The following is a 19,125-nucleotide window of genomic DNA, read 5'->3' on the forward strand; positions in this document are numbered from 1 at the left end:
GGCGGTCCGGCGGCGGCGGTCCGGCGGTGGGCGGTCCGGCGGTGGGCGGTCCTGCGACGGTGGGCGGCACTCTGGTATTCCTGCTGGAGGAGGAGTGGTTAGTGGGGGTGGTAGGCACCAACATGGGTGAGGTGAGAATGGATTGTAGCTCAAGATGATGTTTAAAAGCAATGGAGTATTGAGAACATCAAGAAAAAGCTAAGATATATACAAATGAGCGAATGATGGGCAACTGATGGTAGATGTCCCATACTACAGAACTAGTAAAGGAGGAAAGAAAGTAGATTTTGGTTCTGAGAGGACTGTGGAGAAGACAAAAAGGGTATATGGCTATGAGGAAAGAGAGGAAAAGGGAGGAAGAGGGAGAGAGAGGAGACACACACACAAAGAGAGAAAGGCACACACACACACACACACACACACACACACACACAGAGGCATACACAGACAGAGAATGTTTTTGCATTAGGTTTTATCCTAAGAAAGGGGCAGGGCATGTAGATTTCACCAAAAAAGCAATCAAAGAATTGCTTGTCCTTGATTATGCCCGACAGGGGAACTACTATTTTTCAGGGGTCAATAACAAACTCCACTACAAAGACCTATGAAGGCTAAGTTTTCTTAGTGTATGCTGACTATGTGGCCCTTATATTTGAGACACATGATAGCAGCTTAACTATTATCCAGACTATGACCTTGTGCTCCTCCACTGTGATTAGCAGTATGTGATTGGGAGCTGGAGGTCCCAGGGCATCATCGATATTCTGTTGACAGTACAAGAAGATTACTCAAAGCCCTGTGAGGGCTTTGGGAAGAACTAGCATGACTTCTATTGGCAGGAATGGATAGCCAACCTTTCAATGTTGCTCACATCTGCATTGTGGACACGGTGGTGGGCAAGGTGACAGGCTGGCTTTGTCATAATGTCTTGTGTTTCCTTATCAAAAGCTGGTGGCACATGTGACCCCATCACCTTTAAAGTACCTGCAGGGCTGCTGCCAGGAACTGGCATTTATGTTTGTCTCAGGCCATCTCTTTTGGTGGTTCCTGTTCCTCTTGGCTATTAAAGATGTTAAGTGCCATTTTAATGTGTTTTCCAAGCATTTTAACCTTTTTAAAGATGTCAGGGGTGGTCTGGAAGAGAAAATGAGTACTGAGGACCAAGATGCCTTCCTGAGAGTTTGGGTCCAAATGAGTTTACTGAATTAGGGCTTTGATTAGTCAGCCAATGAATTCAGCTGGGTTTTCTCCAGCCTTTTGAGTTACAATATAGAGTATGTCAAAATTAATCATCTAATGAGAGGAGATATATATATATATATATATATATATATATATATATATATATATGAAAAACATTTTTATTATGACATTATCTTCTTTTAATGGGTAGGTGCTCTTGGAACTTCTATCAGTATCTATGCTTTTTTTTATGTTAGATCCCTCATTATAGTATTTATTATTCTGTAATAGGATTATTTCTTTTAATGTGTAGAAGACACAACTCATAGTCATAAATAAAATGGTATTACCACAAGATCTCACAGTCCTACAAAGATAAGAAAGCAGCATCTTAAAGAGACATTTAAACCCGAACACATGTTTTCATTGCCACCTTTTATTACAATAGCTAAGACATGCAGAAAACTCATGTACATTGGCAGATGGACAGAATTTTGGTATACACCTAAAATAAAGTATGCAATACCAAAAGAGAAGCCAACACTGCTATATTTGGTGAACACCGGTGCATATATTTGATGTTCTCTGTGTGACTGCAGGATTATGTGGCAATAGTAATTCATCCTTTGGAGGAATGTCTACAGTGTTTTACATTGTAGTTTCAGAATAACACATTTCAACAAAAGTGCACAATTGCTGAAACTACTGTCTGTTTCTAGTTTTTTTCTCTTGTTTTCTGTAGAACTTTCTCTTGTTTGTAGTTTTTTTTCTCTTGTTTTCTGTTCACACCAGTTATTGCCTAGTGTTTTATGCTGTGTTTTTTATTTGAATTGTTTCTACAGTCATGCTGAGTTTTCATAAGCTTCATGGCCTTTTATATATTTTATTTGGGAAATTGTCTGAACTTGTTCTTTGCAAATTGTGAACTTATTTGTCTTGTTATTTTTGTTGAGTTGCACTGTTCCTTCTATTTACTGGATATTAACTCCTTAGTTAATATATAATTTATAATTATTTTCCACCATTTCATGGCTTTATTCATTAAATTGTTGCTAGTTTATTCTACAATGTGGAATATTTTAAATTTGATATAGTATTCATGTTTCCGCTTTTGCTTTTGCTGCATATGATTTTGCTCTCTTGCCTGAGAAATCACTAAATTTTATATACCAACCCTTTCTCTATATTTTATTGCAGTTTTCTTATCTCAGATTTTTTTTGTCAATCCTCAGTACTCTTTTGAGTTATTCTCTGTGTATAATATAAAGGACTAGATCATTACTTGTCATATAGACATAAAGCTTACTAATACCTTTGACTAAGAGGTTATCATCCCATAACGTGTAATCTTCTCATACTTGTTGAAATGGATTTTCTGTTTTAAATTCAAGAAGAGTGCAGTGAAAGCATTTATTATTCTTCAAGATAGTTTATCTGTCTAAAAAATGCCTATACATTAAATATGTATTTTATGATGCCTTTTATTTTAGTAACAGTTCATGATGCCTTTTTAATATTGATTACACAGTCTTTAGATTTGTCTGGGCAATACAGGCATTTAAACAATATTAATTCTTCCATCCATAAAATGGAGTATCTTTCTACTTGTTTTTATGTTGTTTAGTTTATTTCAGGAATGTTTTGTAGTTTCCAGTAACAATCGCCTTGGTCGAATTTATTTTAAGTATTTCATTCTCGTTGAGGCCTTTTGTAAATACAGTGATTTCAGCTTTGAATATTTAGATGGATGTGTGGTTAAGCTGGAGTATCTGTAGAAGTCAGGAAACTAGGAAGAGACCATGGGGTGTGAGATTTCAAGGAAAAATGTATAGAATGCAAGAGGTAATAAGGGGAAGAAGGAATGATCAGAAAAGGGATAAATGGGGTGGCAGATGGGAGTGCAGGTTTGAAAGGAAGTATAGGGAAGAATGACTAACACTAAAGACCTTAAACTATGCCATATGAAAGCCTGCTTCTATAGAAGCTTCCTAAGATATTTACATATACATATAAAGGGGATTTAAATAGTCATTTTATAATGGGGACAGATACCATTATCTGTCAAATAAAATCCCAGTGCCAGGTATGTATTATTTCTTTTTGAGTTGTTGGTCACTGGGGTCTCATAGACCACTCCAGATGTTACTGGCTATTGGCATTGCTCTTGGTTATCCTACAGAACTTGATGATAAGACTGTACTGCTTAAGATACCAAATGTCTGTGCCATAGGGTATGGAGAAGTCAAGCTTGTACTGCACTAGAAGCTTCATGCCCACTCTAAAGCTTTTATAGTGCTTGAAGATTCTGTGCATACTATGAGGGAAGGAACGCTACAGACTGTTTGTGAACTCTATGAGAAATAATAATTAGTAACCTGACAAACCATGCTTACAGGTGTGATGGTGGCAAGAATGTTATGGAAGTAACCAATAACCTTTTGAGTGCATTTGAAGTCTGATTCAAAAGATGGAACCCATGCCTAGTGCTGTTAACTGGGCCAAGTCCCATGTCTGGTTAGGTCATAGGCCCTAAGGGAAAACACAGAACCTTTTATTGTTATTCTGCTGAATGAATATAGAAATAAAGTACCCCTAAATTTTTATAATATATATGGATAGTGGAGCACTTCTCAACCTTTATCAGAGAATTTCTTTTTTCACTAGATGGTGATTAATTCAGAGACTAACAATATTCACTGTACAGAGAATAAGAGATTGTGATGTGCTCAGTTGTAAATGGGACATTTATATCATACTCCATTCCACCCAAGGCTTGCTGTAGTAGGATAGGCTTTGCTGGTGGCATATTGTTCTGTCTCTTGTTGATTATGTTATTATGTTGGGTTTTAGCCATCTGATTGTCCTTGGTACTGGCATGCCTTTGGAAATGCAGGCAGAGTTGTGGGCTGGAAAACAGTGAGCAAGAGACAGGGTGCTGTGCTTTAGGGAGGCCTGGCAGGCAGAGGACTGGGGGAACAGGGTCTTGGTTGTCCCTGGTGCCAGCAGGCATCCATTAATAACTTCCACAGATGTGTTGAACCAACGTGAAATAACTGATAGATTTGTATTGTTTCTGATTTTAGATGGAGACCTTTCTGTGTTTCATCATCTAGTACATGTTTACTGAAGGTCTTCCTATGTTGAAAAGTTTTTTTCAAGAAAAAAAGATATTTGAAACAAACATTTCCTATGCTAATTGGGATAGTTATATGATGCTTGTTTTTCTCATTTAGGTTAATGTGTTTCAATATATTGTTATTAAATCATCCTTGCATACTTGGGCACAAAACTTACAGTACACTTTCAATGTTTGGAGAGGAATTCAGTCATGGAAAAATGCTACAGTGAATATCCTCTTATGTTCGAGCTGCACTGGATGTAGGAACAGTTTGCCTAGTTTTTGTGATCCTCATAAAGCTGGCTGTTTGGTTATCATTATGGTGGTATAGCTAGGAGAATATATGTCTAGGCTTGTTTTTGAACTTTCTTCCTGATGACCTGTAGACATTTTAAAATGACCTGACTAGTTTGTATCTTAGTTTCTAGAGTTGACTCCTGAGAGAATATATCTATTAATGAGGAAATCTCTAGTTCACTTTTCTTGTACATTTGTCCTCTTAATTCTTGTGTGCAAAATAGAGTCTTGGTTATAAGGTAACAGATCACCATTATTTTGACCTCCCTTTTCTATTTGCTCCTCTTGATATTAGCAATAATAGCTACTTAGTTGCTCTTAATTTTCTTGAAGAAAGTGAAGTATAAAATGTTTATTTACTGACGTGTAGTTTTATTTTAATTGAAAGTGGGGACAACAGTGTTGCACTGGTCTTGTAAGTGCCATGATTCCATTGATGTCTTTACTTGGTGTGTGCCTCCATGTCTTATTTTGCTTGGTATTTTTCATAATATTCCAAATGTTTTCATGTCTATTCATTATGCTATGTCATCTGTGATCTTTGATATTATTATTATTATTATTATTATAACTATTTTAAGGTACCTCAAACTATGAACATAATCAACAAGCTCAATAAACAAATGTGTGTGTCTGTGCTCACTGCTCTGCTGACAGGCCATCTCCTTACCCTCTCCTTAGATTTTTCTATTGCTGGAAATATAACATTATTGGAGTTAGGCAAATTAATAATGCTACAGTGGTCTCCAAATGTTTGAATGTAAGGAAAGGATGCATGCCTAATTTGAAATTGAAAAGCTAGAAGTGAAGAAACATAGTGAGGGAGAATTGGCAAGGGCCCAGAGAGCTTGAAAACAAGGCTGTTTTTGCAACCAGTTAGTCAAGCAATGAATGCAAAGCTCTTGAAAGAAATTAAGATTGCCACTATAGTGAACACACAAATAGGAACAAAATATTTTTGATGCTGTGATAAAGTTTTAGTTGTCTACACAGAAAATCAATCACCCACAATATCTTCTTGTCATAGATTAGCCCTGATCAAGAGCCTAACTATCTCGAATTGTATAAATTCTGAGTGAAGTGTGGAACTTCTGAGGAAAATCTGGAAGCTAATGGAGGTTGTTATGTTGGGTATAGTCAGAGAAATTGTCTCCTTAACATGAAGGTATAGTGAACCTGTTAGCACAGATGGGGAAGAAGCCTTGGGTAGTTATCCAGAAGGTCCAGCTAAGATAAGTGATGAAGGTTGTCAGTTACACTATGGTGAAGCTTCCATGTAAGGTGGTAGTTGTATATGAATCACTTCACATTAGAAAAATATGCTGTCTATGTCTTCCATACCTAGAAAATGTCATTGTTTGTCTTCAAAACTTCAAAGAACAGACTGTTTTGTGAGGATATCCACATGGCCACTTTGAAGTCAATGTTCATTTACTATTCTGAAAATCCCAGAGTTTCCTACTTCTGTACTTGTTGGTGTTTTGCAAATGGAATTGCAAAACACGTATGACAGGATAACTGTTTACAATATGAAATGTTAAATATTTTAATTGTACTGTTGAAATACACAATTCAGAAAAGCATTGCTTAAAATGTAACTGCTAACTGACAATGTTATTGGTCATCCAATAACTATAATGGAGATGTACAATAAAACCAATATTTTTGTGCCATTAACACTACATCCTTTCTGTAGCCTAAAAACCAAAAAATTGTTTCTACTTTAAACCATAATGTTTAAGAAATACATTTCATATGATTACTACAGACAGTGATTCTTGTGGTGGATCTTGGTAAAGTTAAGTGAGAACTTGTAAAATGGATCTACCATTCAATGTGATAACATAAATATTCATTATTTATGGGAATAGATTAAAATGCACAATTAACAGTATTTTGTAGAAGTTGATTGTAACCTTCAACGATAACTTTCAGAAGTTTGAGTCTTCAAAGCAGATATGGTGGGACTAGCTACATAATTTAAATAAGATATGCTGGCTACTTTTTATGCCACAAGATAAAAGTTATTGAAAAGGAGGAAACTTCAATTCAGAAAATGCTTCCATAATATTTGGCTGTGGGATATTTTCTTAATTAGTGATCAATGGGAGAGGGCCAACACATTGTGAGTGCTGCCATCTCTGGGTCTGTAGTTCTAGGTTTTATAGTAAAGCAGGCTGAGCAAGTTATGAGAAGCAAGTAAGCATTACTCCTTCATGACCTCTGTATTAGCTCCTGCCTCCAGGATCCTTCTCTACTTGAGTTCTTGTACTGAATTATTTTGTTGATGAACAGCAATGTGGAAGTTTATAGTGAACAAATCCTTTCCTTTACAACTTGCTTTTTGGTCATGGTGTTCATTGCAGCAATAGAAACCCTAACTAAGATGCTGAATGTGAATGGATTACTTGCTGCAATCTCAGGACAAATCCTTTTATTTTTTTAATTTTTGCACTTTTACTGGATATTTTCTTGATTTACATTTAACAAATCCTTAAAGAATGAAAAACTACCCTTTAAAGATGAATAAAGAAAATGGTTTCATGAGTCCAAATATTCTTGGTGAAGAATTTATGAATTTGTTGAAATAACAATAATGGATTTAGAATACTACATTAATACATTTGATATGATGTACAACATCATATTTTGAGAAAATTGACTATTTTTGAAAGACAGTCTAGTGTGGAGAAATTCTGTCAGATGGTATTATGTGCTGCAGTCTTCATCAGAAGGAGAGTCATTCTGTGTGATAAAACCTTCACTGTCATCTTATTTTAAGAAGATGTCACAGCTGCTCTGCCATGACCAGATGGTCACCATTAACATGAAGCAAGTCTGCACTGGCAAAAGATAAAATAATTTTGAGATGATCCCAATGATTTTAAGCTTTTTATTTTCCTCAATAATGTATTTTGAAATAAGATACATAAAATTTTAGATTAAATTCCATTAAAAACTTAATAGAATACATTATAGTACAGAAATAGCAGTTTAAGATGGAATTTAGTGTAAAAATGTGTTACTTTGTTCATGCTGGCTTTGAACATTAGGAATTAATTGATCTTTTGGCTCATCCTCCTGGTTATCTGGAACTATAGGTTTGTGGCATTGGTTCTGGCATTGAATACAACTTTTATATGCTGTAAGAAAACAAAAAATTGCATGTCCTCAATGAAGTGGTCAAGAAAAAGACTGCTCATATCTCTGAGATAGTACTTTAATGGAGAAATGTTATTAATCTTTAGAGGATGATTGAAAAGGTAGTTGTTCTCCAAAATAATCACTTTTAGAGGTTCCTTCTTATAACCTCCACATTTGTTTGAGTGGCAAATGTGAACAGGTCAAAGATATTCAAATACTAACAATCGAACTCATGTGGGAAAATAGTGTTGAAGATTACCCAAAACTCTGCCATTAGATTCTTCTTTACCTCTGGAGCATCACTCCACGAACATTAAGTTTTTTTGTTGCCGTAAATCTCTCCAACCCAAATATGACCTGGCAATGAAAACATGACACAATTAATATGATTACATGATGTGCAGCTAGATTGGGCAGATCTACCACTACACAACCATCTTCCACATCTATGAGACCTCTTATGACTTGCAGATTCTCCAGGCCATGTGCTTCTGCTCTGCTTCTTTTCTTCCTCCTCCTCCTCCTCCTCCTCCTCCTCCTCCTCCTCTTTCTCCTTCTTCCCCAGCCCTCACCTTCAGCTTTACCTTCCCTTTTTATCTGCCCAATCATCAGTGCTCCTTTATTTTACAAATTAAGGTGGGAAGCAGGCTTACAGGAAATCACCTGAGTGCTGACTCATTCATTTGCAACTCCTCACAGGAGAATGGAATTAATATCAAATATAATTAGCTCCAGGGCTATCAACATTTCCCCCTTTCTGTACAATTAAAAGACTATTTTATCTCAGATATAATTGAACATAACTATTACTATTTTGTAACTTATAAAGAACAAGAGACTTAACACCCAGTCTTTGTTAATTAAACAGAACCTCTGTCATCTATTCTTTCTTAAAAGACTTATAATTCTACATCTGGCTATGTCTTGGCTTTAGATCGAATGCCATCTGAAAACCGTCCTCTCAAAAATGTTCCTGTCAAAATAAAAAGCCTGGCTAGGAGGCTATGTAGTTTTTCAACCCCATCAGAAATCCAAAAACTACTGATATTAACTGAAAATATATAGGAAGCCTAAAACAGCTCCCAAAATTTAGCCAATCCATAGAGACCACTGATCACCTGGACAGTCCCTTACTTCAAGATGTTGGAGCATCCATCTTCAGCCTACTGGCCAGGGTCATCTGACAAACTTAGAGAAACAAGAATATTAAGGACTAGCCTACCCTGTCTCGGCAGAATCAAGCTTCCTAACCTGTAACTGTGTCTTTCTTTGTACAGAATTATGTCTGTAGATGAAATGAGGCAATTTGTGCCTAGTGGCTGTTTCACCACAACTGGACTAACTCAAAGATGCTCAGTTTCTTCTTTGAATCCAAGACAGGGAAAGCTGTCAGGAGCAGACTGGTCTCAACAACAAATGAATAAATAACATTAAATATTACTATGAGAAGTAATCTAGACTGTTGTCTGTTTATTCTCAGCCATTTCTAATTAAAATAACTGAAAACACCCTAACAATAAACTCAGAGCCATGAATTTCCTATTTGGCCCTGAACTCACAGCCTTACAAATCTCGGATCTGTTTATAATATAAACAGCAATAGAAGGAGTGGGTTGAAGCCCTGTAAATCAAAAGTTTTAGTACCAAAGACAACCTATAATAACCATCCCCAGCCCCAAAGCTTCGGGACAACTGGGACAACGACTCATCATAACTTTTTCAAGCTGAATATGGATGGGTGTTGAGATATTTTTGAAGGGAGGTGGAAGGGTACGGAAATGGGGGAATTAGTTGGCCTTAAGAAGGCTATACCAATGATTGTGTTAGTCTCTGATGTCTGCGTCCTGACTAGATCCAGATGAAAAACCAAGACATCAGGACTTCATGCAGGCTGGTCAGCTCAGCATATCTGACGATGAAATTCACCATGGCTGTATATTCTGTAATATATAAATCTCCAAACAATTTTTTACTAGATTTATATATTATTATTATTATTACTATTATTTTTTATTAGACATTTTCTTTATTTACATTTCAAATGCTATCCTGAAAGTTCCCTATACCCTCCCCCCACCCTGCTCCCCTACCCACCCACTCCCCCTTCTTGGCCTTGGCATTCCCCTGTAATGGGGCATATAAAGTTTGCAAGACCAAGATAAACTTTGTGTTTCATTCTCTGGAATCTAGTTCTCAGGGGTCTCCCCCCCTATCAAATCTGATCCATATAACTCTGGAAGTTATAAATACCTTAATCACCTTTTCCTAAAACACAAAGACAAAAACCTTTTCCCCAAATCAGCGTATCCTTCAGCTGCTAACCATGAAAACCTGTACCTTGCCTTCTGTTCCAGAGGAACAATAAAACCAACACAGCACTCAAAATCACACACATTTTAGCCTATTTAGGCCTTTCTAATTTGTTATGTCAGGATTTAAACCCAAAATTCCCGTGGAGCCCACGTTAAACAGAATATGAGTCTCCTGCAGACTTTATTATACCATCTTTAAAACAATTAATTCACACTTCTATTTTCCTTTCCTTTTCTTTCCTCTCCTCTCTCCTCTCCCCCCTCCCCTTTCTCCTCCCCTCTCTTCTCCTCTCCCTTCTCCTCCCCTCTCCCTTCTATACCTGCTTATAAGAAGCAGCTTGTCAAACCAGGATTTAACCCCAAAATTCCTGTGGAGCCCACGTTAGACAGAATATGAGTATCCCGTAAGACTTATTAGGGCACTCTCTACCTTGAGCCACAGACATTTATTTAATTGATCCCCATTATAATATGTATCTGTTATGCTCTCTACCTAGAGCCACAGACTTCTATTAATTAATACCTGTTCATAGCAGGCGATTATCACTGCTCTCTCTACTTGGAGTCAGTGACTAATAGTCCCTATCTGGTTCTGAACTACAGGTGAATTTCCCATCTTTAGGCACTACACCTACTTATAAGAAGCAGCTTGTCAAACCAGGATTTAAACTCAAAATTCCCATGGAGCCCACGTTAGACAGAATATGAGTATCCCGTAAGACTTATTAGAGCACTATATCTTTATACCTTCTTTAAGTATCAAAAGGTTATATTTCTCCCTTTATAAAAATGAATTACCTGGTCTGGAGTCCTTTGTATCTTTGTCTCCCAATTATTTATTCACAGGGAGAAGTTGAGTATAAAAAGATCTGAGTTGTCTGTGTCCCTGTTTGGAGATGGGGGAGGCAGGGCAGGAAGCGAAGGATGCAGGGAAGCAAAGACAGAAAGGCTCTCTCAGGCATAGATGCCTCTCTGCTGTTCTCTGTAGGACCCTTAAATCTAGTCAGCTTCAAATCCATACTGCTACAGCCTAGGTCACAGCCCAAACCCCATTCAGGGGTTGGGGGTCAGTAAATTTTTAATCTCAGGTTAGTTGAATTCAAATCAATATGTTGGGCACCATTTTTGTTGCAGTAAATCTCCCAAATATGCCCCAGCAATGAAAACATGACACAATTAATATGGTTGTATGATGTTCACTTAGATTGGGCAGATCTACCACTAAACAACCATCGTGTCTACATCTATGAGACCCCTTATGACTTGCAGATTCTCCAGGCCATGTGCTTCTGCTCTGCTTCTCTTCTTCCTCCTCCTCCTTTTCCTCCTCCTCCTCCTCCTCCTCCTCCTCCTTCTCTTCCTCCTCCAACTCCTCCTCCTTCTCCTTCGTGTCCTCTCCCTCTTCCATTTTCTCCTGCTTCCCCCTCACCTTCAGGTCCACCTTCCCCCCACCCCTTTTTTTGTTTTGTTTTCGAGACAGGGTTTCCCTGTATAGCTCTGGCTGTCCTGAAACTCACTTTGTAGACCAGGATGGCTTCGAACTCAGAAATCCACCTGCCTCTGCCTCCCGAGTGCTGGGATTAAAGGCATGTGCCACCATGCCCGACCCACCTTCCCTTTTCATATGCCCAATCATCAGTTCTCCTTTATTTTACAAATTAAGGTGGAAAGCAGGTTTACAGGAAATCAGCTGAGTGCTGACTCATTCCTTGTTCCAACAACTCACAGGAGAACAGAGGAATTAACATCAAATATAATTAGCCCCAGGGCTATCCACTACAGGAACTCATGTGGGAAAATAGTGTTGAAGATTACACAAAACTCTGCCATTAGATTCTTCTTTACCTCTGGAGCATCACACCATGAGCTTTAGTTATTTTGTTCTCCCAAAGCTCCAGGAGCCCCGATCCCTTTTTATAGCATTTCTCACAGATGTTCTTCTGCTTCCTTTCAATCTGCTTTTGAGACTACCTACTGAATGCAAAACTTCAATTTGCAGACAGGTCTTGACATTTCTGAAAATTTTTAATTGGACCTTCCTTAAAATTTTGCGTACCTCTGCTGCTGAGATTTTCTGGGTTTTGGTTTTAACAGGCTTCACAGTTCTTGGTAGGAGCATTTGTATTACAAATGCTCTTAAGTCTTTGCTATATAACACCAGTGTTGTTTGGATGCCATCTTCCATGAGCCAATGGTGCTGCTATCTTTGTGGTCATGTCTCTATACTCTTTGTCCATGTGAGTTGTTATTTTTATAATTGCTAATTGTCTTGAGTTACTTCATAGTCTATTATGGAGACTGGATATTTGAGTTTCTATTCAATGACTTTTATAAAGAATATTAATAATTTTGTTTTAGAATATAGTTGACTATTCTGTTCAGTTCTGGGTCACAAATCACTGTCTTTTGTGGTCTGTGGTTCAAATATCTGTTCACTTCTTAACACATTTATAGCTCCCAGATCCTTTTGTTCTTGTGACTGAAAGGCTTACTTTAATTGAATTACCCTATTTACTTCCAATATTCCTGTGTGTAGGGAAGACAAAGTCAAATAGCCACTGGAAGTCATTGGCTCAATCTATTGCAGTTTAGTTTCACTGGACAGAAGGAAAGATTCTTCTCTTTCAAAACATGGGCATTTGGCTCTGGGCCCAGGCACTGGTTTTACACAGGCTGGACAATGGGGAAGAGAGTAGAATGTCTTTACTTTGTCTCTATATTAGTAGTTACAACTCTTGCTTCCTGAGTCAAAACCAGAGACTTCTGGGCACTTGAAGTCTGACCTCTAGTTCCAACCTCCAGGCTTCTTGTTCATTGAGTCCAGGCTTGGGAATTGTGAAGAACAATGGTAAAGTGATGCTGGGTCTTACTTTAACATTTGGTCTTCTTCCTAAGTGCTTGGCAGCTACTCACTTCATAATGTTCATTTATTCTGTTGAGCTTTCTTGGCTGTATTGCATGGCAGTGCCTAGGTGGTGTATATTATTACATCTTCTCTAAGGTTTGAATTCTGAGTGATATTTAGGACTTTAATTTTCAATTATGTCAGTAGTTCTTGGCACTTTAAACTTAAATTTGTTTTCTTTTGTTGCTAGTGACAATGTACGAGGTATATATTACAACAGGGGAGCTCTGGAACTCTGGAACAATAGCCAATGTCTACCTTTCTATCTATGGGGAAAAAGGAGATACAGGATCCAGGAAACTCTTCAGATCAAAGAACTCTTTAAAGTTTTTAAGAGGACAAGTAAGTAAACAAAATTTATTTTTCCTGGCTTTAAAAATGTCATTGTCGTAAAAGCACACAGAATTTCCTACACTGTCCATTCTATGCATTTGGAAAACATAGTTCACTATAAGTTGGATAGTTTTTGTCAACATGAACCAAACTAAGAACACCATGGAAGTATAAACCTTAACTGAAGAAATGCCCTGAACAGATTGTACTGTGTTCATATATGTGGGCTATTTTCTTGATTAATGATTGATATGAGGGCTGTAGTCTACTGCAAGTGGTACATAGCTGGTTCCTCAGGCAGTCCTATTTTCTGAGGAACCACCAGACTGATTTCTACAGTGGTCGTACCAGCTTGCAATCCCACCAACAACGGAGGAGTGTTCTTTCTCCACATCTCACCAGCATCTGCTGTCACCTGAGTTTTGATCTTAGCCATTCTGACTGGTGTTAGGTGGAATCTCAGGGTCATTTTGATTTGCATTTCCCCGATGACTAAGGATGTTGCACATTTCTTTTGGTGCTTCTCAACCATTGGGTATTTCTCAATTGAGAATTATTTGTTTACCTCTGTACTCCATTTTTAAATAAGGCTATTTGTTTCTCTGGAGTCTAACTTCTTGAGTTCTTTATATATCTTTGGATATTAGCCCTCTATGGGATGTAGGATTCATAAAGATCTTTTCCCAATCTGTTGGTTGCTGTTTTGTCCTATTGACATAACCTTTGCCTTACAGAAGCATTGCAATTTTATGAGGTACCCTTTGACGATTCTTGATCTTAGAGCATAAGCCATTGGTGTGCTGTTCAGAAAAATTTCCCCTGTGTCTATGTGTTTGAGGTTTTCCCCCATGTTCTCTTCTATTAGATTCAGTGTATCTGGTTTTATGGGAAGGTCTTTGACCCACTTAGACTTGAGCTTTGTACAAGGAGATAAGAATGGATCAATTTCCATTCTTCTGCACGATAGCCACCTGTTGTGCCAGCACCATTTGTTGAAAATGCTGTCTTTTTTTCCACTGAATGGTTTTAGATTCTTTGTCAAAGATCAAGTAACCATAGGTGTGTGGGTTCATTTCTGGGTCTTCAATTATATTGCATTGACCTATCTTACAGTCTCTGTACCAATACCATCCAGTTTTTATCACTATTTGTCTGTAATACAGCTTGAGGTCAGGAATGGTGAATCTCCCAGAAGTTCTTTTATTGTTGAGAATGGTTTGTACTATCCTGGATTTTTGGTTATTCCAAATGAGTTTGCAAATTTCTATTTCTAATTCTACGAAGAGTTGTTGGATTTTTGATGGGGATTTTATGGAATCTGTAGATTGCTTTTGGCAAGATGGATATTTTTACTATATTAATCCTGCCAATCCATGAGCGTGGGAGGTCTTCTTCAATTTCTTTCTTCATTGACTTGAAATTCTTGTCATAGAAGTCTTTCACTTGCTTGGTTAGAGTCACACCAAGGTATTTTATGTTATTTGCAACAATTGTGAAGGGTGTTGTTTCCCTAATTTCTTTCTCAGCCTGTTTATCTTTTGAGTTTATCTACTGATTTGCTTGAGCTATCTATCTATCTATCTATCTATCTATCTATCTATCATCTATCTATCTATCTATCTATCTATCTATCTATCTATCTATCTATTTGTTTGTTTTTCAAGACAGGGTTTTTCTGTATAGCCCTGGCTGTCCTGGCACTCACTTTGTAGACCAGGCTGGCCCCAAACTCAGAAATCCACCTGCCTCTGCCTCCTGAATGATGAGATTAAAGGCATGTGCCACCATGCCCAGCTTGAGTTAATTTTATATCCAGCCACTTTACTGAAATTGTTTATCAGCTGTACGAGTTCTCTGGTAGAATTTTGGGGGTCACTTAAGTTTACTATCCTATTATCTGCAAATAGTGATAGTTTGACTTCTTCCTTTCCAATTTTTATCCTTTGATCTCCTTTTGTTGCCTAATTGCACTAGCTAGGCCTTCCAGTACTATACTCAACTATACTCAATAGATAGGGAAAGAGTGGACAGTTTTGTCTAGTCCCTGATTTTAGTGGGATTGCTTCATGTTTCTCTCCATTTAGTTTGATGTTGACTACTAGTTTGCTGTATATCGCTTTTACTATGTTTAGGTATGGGCCTTGAATTCCTGATCTTTCCAAGACTTTTACCATGAAGGGGTATTGAATTCTGTCAGATGCTTTCTTAGTGTCCAATGAAATGATGTGTTTTTTTTTTCCTTGAGTATGTTTGTATAGTGGATTGTATTGATGGATTTCAGTTTATTGAACCATCCCTGAATCCCTGGGATGAACCCTTCTTGATCTTGGAGAATGATTATTTTGATGTGTTCTTGTATTTGGTTTTGGAGAATTTTGAGCAGTTTTTGCATTGATATTCATAAGTGAAATTGTTCTGAAGTTCTCTTTCTTTGTTGGGTGTTTGTGTGGTTTTTGTATCAGCGTAACTGTGGCTTCACAGAATGAATTGGGTAGTGTTCCTTCTGTTTCTATTTTGTGGAATATTTTGAACAGTATTGTTATTAGGACTTGTCTGAAGGTCTGATAGAATTCTGCACTAAACCCATCTGGTCCTGTTTTTTGTTTTTATTTATTTTTTATTATTATTATTATTATTATTATTATTATTATTTTGGCATTGGGTGACTTTTAATGACTGCTGCTATTTCTTTAGTGGTTATGGGACTGTTTAGATGGTTTATCTGATCCTGATTTAATTTTGGAAACTAGTATCTGTCTAGAAAAATTGTCCATTTCATCCAGATTTTCCAGTTTTGTTGAGTATACACTTTTGTAGTAGGATATGATGATTTCTTGAATTTCCTTGGTGTCTATTGTTATATCTCCCTTTTCATTTCTAATTTTATTCATTTGGATACTGTCTCTGTGCTCTCTAGTTAGTCTGGCTAAGGGTTTATCTATCTTGTTGATTTTCTCAAAGAACCAGCTCCTGGTTTTGTTGATTCTTTGGGTAGTTCTTTTTGTTTCNACTTGGTTGATTTCAGCCCTGAGCTTGATTATTTCCTGCCATTTGTTCCTGTAGGGTGTGTTTGTTCCTTTTTGTTCTAGAGCTTTCAGGTGTGCTGTTAAGCTGCTAGTGCATACTCTTTTCAGTTTATTTTTTGGAGGCACTTAGAGCTCTGAATTTTCCTCTTAGCACTGCTTTCATTGTGTCCCATAAGTTTGGGTATGTTGTGCCTTCATTTTCATTAAACTCTAAAATGTCTTTACTTTCTTTTTTATTTCTTCTTTGACCAAGTTTTCATTGAGTAGAATGTTGTTCAGCTTCCATGTGTGGGTGGATTTTCTGTTGTTTTTGTTGTTATTAAAAAGTAGCCTAAGTCCATTGTGATCTAATAGGACATATGCGATTATTTCAATCTTCTTGTGTCTGTTGAGGCCTGTTTTGTGACCAAGTATGTAGCAATTTTGGAGAAGGTACTATGGGGTTCTGAGAAGCAGGTGTATTCTTTTGTTTTAGGATGAAATATTCTATAGATAACTGTTAAATCCATTTGGTACATAACTTCTGTTAATTTCACAGTGTTTCTGTTTAGTTTCTGTTTCTTTGATCTGTCCATTTATGAGACTGGGGTATTGAAGTCTCCCACTATTATTGTGTGAGGTGCAAAGTGTGCCATGAGCCTTAGTAAAGTTTCTTTTATGAATGTGGGTGCCCTTGCATTTGGAGCATAGATTTTCAGAATTGTGAGTTCATCTTGGGAGATTTTTCCTTTTATGAGTACAAAGTGTCCTTCCTTATCTTTTTTGATAACTTTTGGTAGAAAGTCAAATTTATTTGATATTAGATTGGCAAATCCAGCTTGTTTCTTGTGACCATTTGCTTGGAAAATTGTTTTTCCACCTTTTTCTCTGAGGTAGCGTCTATCTTTTTTACCGAGGTTCATTTTCTATATGCAGCAAAATGCTGGGTCCTGTTTACGTATGGAGTTTGTTAGTCTATGCCTATTTTGGGAGGCTAATTCAGTCCATTGATGTTAAAAGATATTAAGAAAAAGTGACTGTTGATTCCTGTTATTTTTGTTGATAGGGATGGAATTTTGTGTGTCTATCTTCTTTTGTTTTGTTGAAAGAAGATTACTCTCTTGCTTTTTCTAGGGTATAATTTCCCTCCTTGTGTTGGAGTTTTCCATCTATTAGCCTTCATAGGGTTGGATTTGTTGTGAGATATTGTGTAAATTTGGTTTTGTCATGGAATATCTTAGTTTGTCCATCTATGTTAATTGAGAGTTTTGCTAGTTATAGAAGCCTGGGCTGACATTTTTGTTAGTGTCTGTACGACATCTTTCCAGGACCTTCTAGCTTTCATAGTCTCTGGTGAGAAGTCTGGTGTAATTTTGATAGATTTGTCTTTATATGTTACTTGACCTTTTTCCCTTACAGCTTTTAGTATTCTTTGTTTTGTGCATTTGATGTTTTGATTATTATGTGACAGAAGGAATTTCTTTTCTGGTCCTATCTATTTGGAGTTCTGTAGGCTTCTTGTATGTTCATGAGCATTTCTTTCTTTATGTTAAAGAAGTTTTCTTCTATAATTTTGTTAAAGATATTACTGGCCCTTTAAGTTGGAAATCTTTGCTCTCTTCTATACTTATTATCCTTAGGTTTGGTCTTCACATTTTGTCCTGGTTGTCCTGAATGTTTTTGGTTATGAGCTTTGTACAGTTTGCATTTTCTTTGACTGTTGTGTCAATGTTTTCTGTGATATCTTCTTCACCTGAGATTCTATCTTTTATCTCTTGTATTCTGTTGATGATGCTTGCGTCTATGATTCATGATCTCTTTCCTAGGTTTCCTATCTCCAGGGTTGTCTCCCGTTGTGATTTCTTTATTGTTTCGATTTCCAATTTTAGGTCCTGGTTGTTTTTATTCAATTCCTTCAACTGTTTTGTTGTATTTTCTTGTAATTTTTAAAGGGAATTCTGTGCTTCCTTTTTAAGGACTTCTACTTGTTTACTGATGTTCTCCTGAATTTCTTTCAGGGAGTTATTTATGTTCTTCTTAAAGTCCTTTATCATTATTGGGAGATTTGATTTTAAATCTGAATCTTACTTTTCTAGTATGTAGGGTGTATTCAGGAGTTGCTATACTGGGTTCTGATGATGCCAAGTAGCCTTGCTTTCTGTTGCTTATGTTCTTTTGCTTGCCTCTTGCCGTCTGGTTATCTCTAGTGCTACCCGCTCTTTCTGTCTCTGACTGGAAGGAACCTGTTCCTTCTGTGATCCTCGTTGTGTCAGAACTCCTCAGAGTCCAGCTGTCTCTGTGATCCTGTGATTCTGTGATTCTGTTGTCAACTAACTGCTTATTTTCTCATTTGCTTAGAAAACATTACTTCTTTATTTCTCTGGATTTTATGTGTTGATTCAAACACTACACAAGAACCATTAGCCGGATTTAATACAGGAAGTAAGCTGACAGTCCTAGACTTAGTGATAGTCTAAACTCTTGCTTATTTTCTGTTGCTTAATATTTTAATATTTAGTGTTAAACTATAGCTTATGCTTGAGAGACAAGAGCTATATCACTTATATACATCATCTGTCCTCTTTTTACTTAAAAAAAAATTAAGGATGGGTGTCAATTAGTTTGTCTAGGAGAACCATAACTCTGTACCTAAGGAGGGTGGCTTTGAATTTGAGATCCTATTGTCTTAATTCCTCTGGTAGGGGATTATGGACCTGTACCATCAGAAAGAGTTAAAAATTTTTGTCTATATTCAGCTGTTATCTGTTTTATTTTCTCAAGAACATTAAGGCATCACTAAGTTTGTCAGCACCTTATACTAGTCAGGAG

At 37.0% G+C, this 19,125-nt stretch overlaps 1 protein-coding gene across 1 annotated transcript in view; it reads left to right on the top strand.

Moving 5' to 3' along the window:
• The window catches only part of Rp1 (RP1 axonemal microtubule associated), a 238,420-nt gene that overhangs the window by 111,014 nt on the left and 108,281 nt on the right, over positions 1-19,125 (top strand). The window contains exon 7 of the mRNA XM_029533310.1: positions 13,149-13,300. Within this exon, the coding sequence (XP_029389170.1) occupies positions 13,149-13,300 (152 nt within the window). The remainder of the gene's footprint in view (positions 1-13,148; positions 13,301-19,125) is intronic.

The sequence above is a fragment of the Mus pahari genome, chromosome 22, assembly GCF_900095145.1.
Source record: "Mus pahari chromosome 22, PAHARI_EIJ_v1.1, whole genome shotgun sequence".
Taxonomy (NCBI): Eukaryota; Metazoa; Chordata; class Mammalia; order Rodentia; family Muridae; genus Mus; species Mus pahari.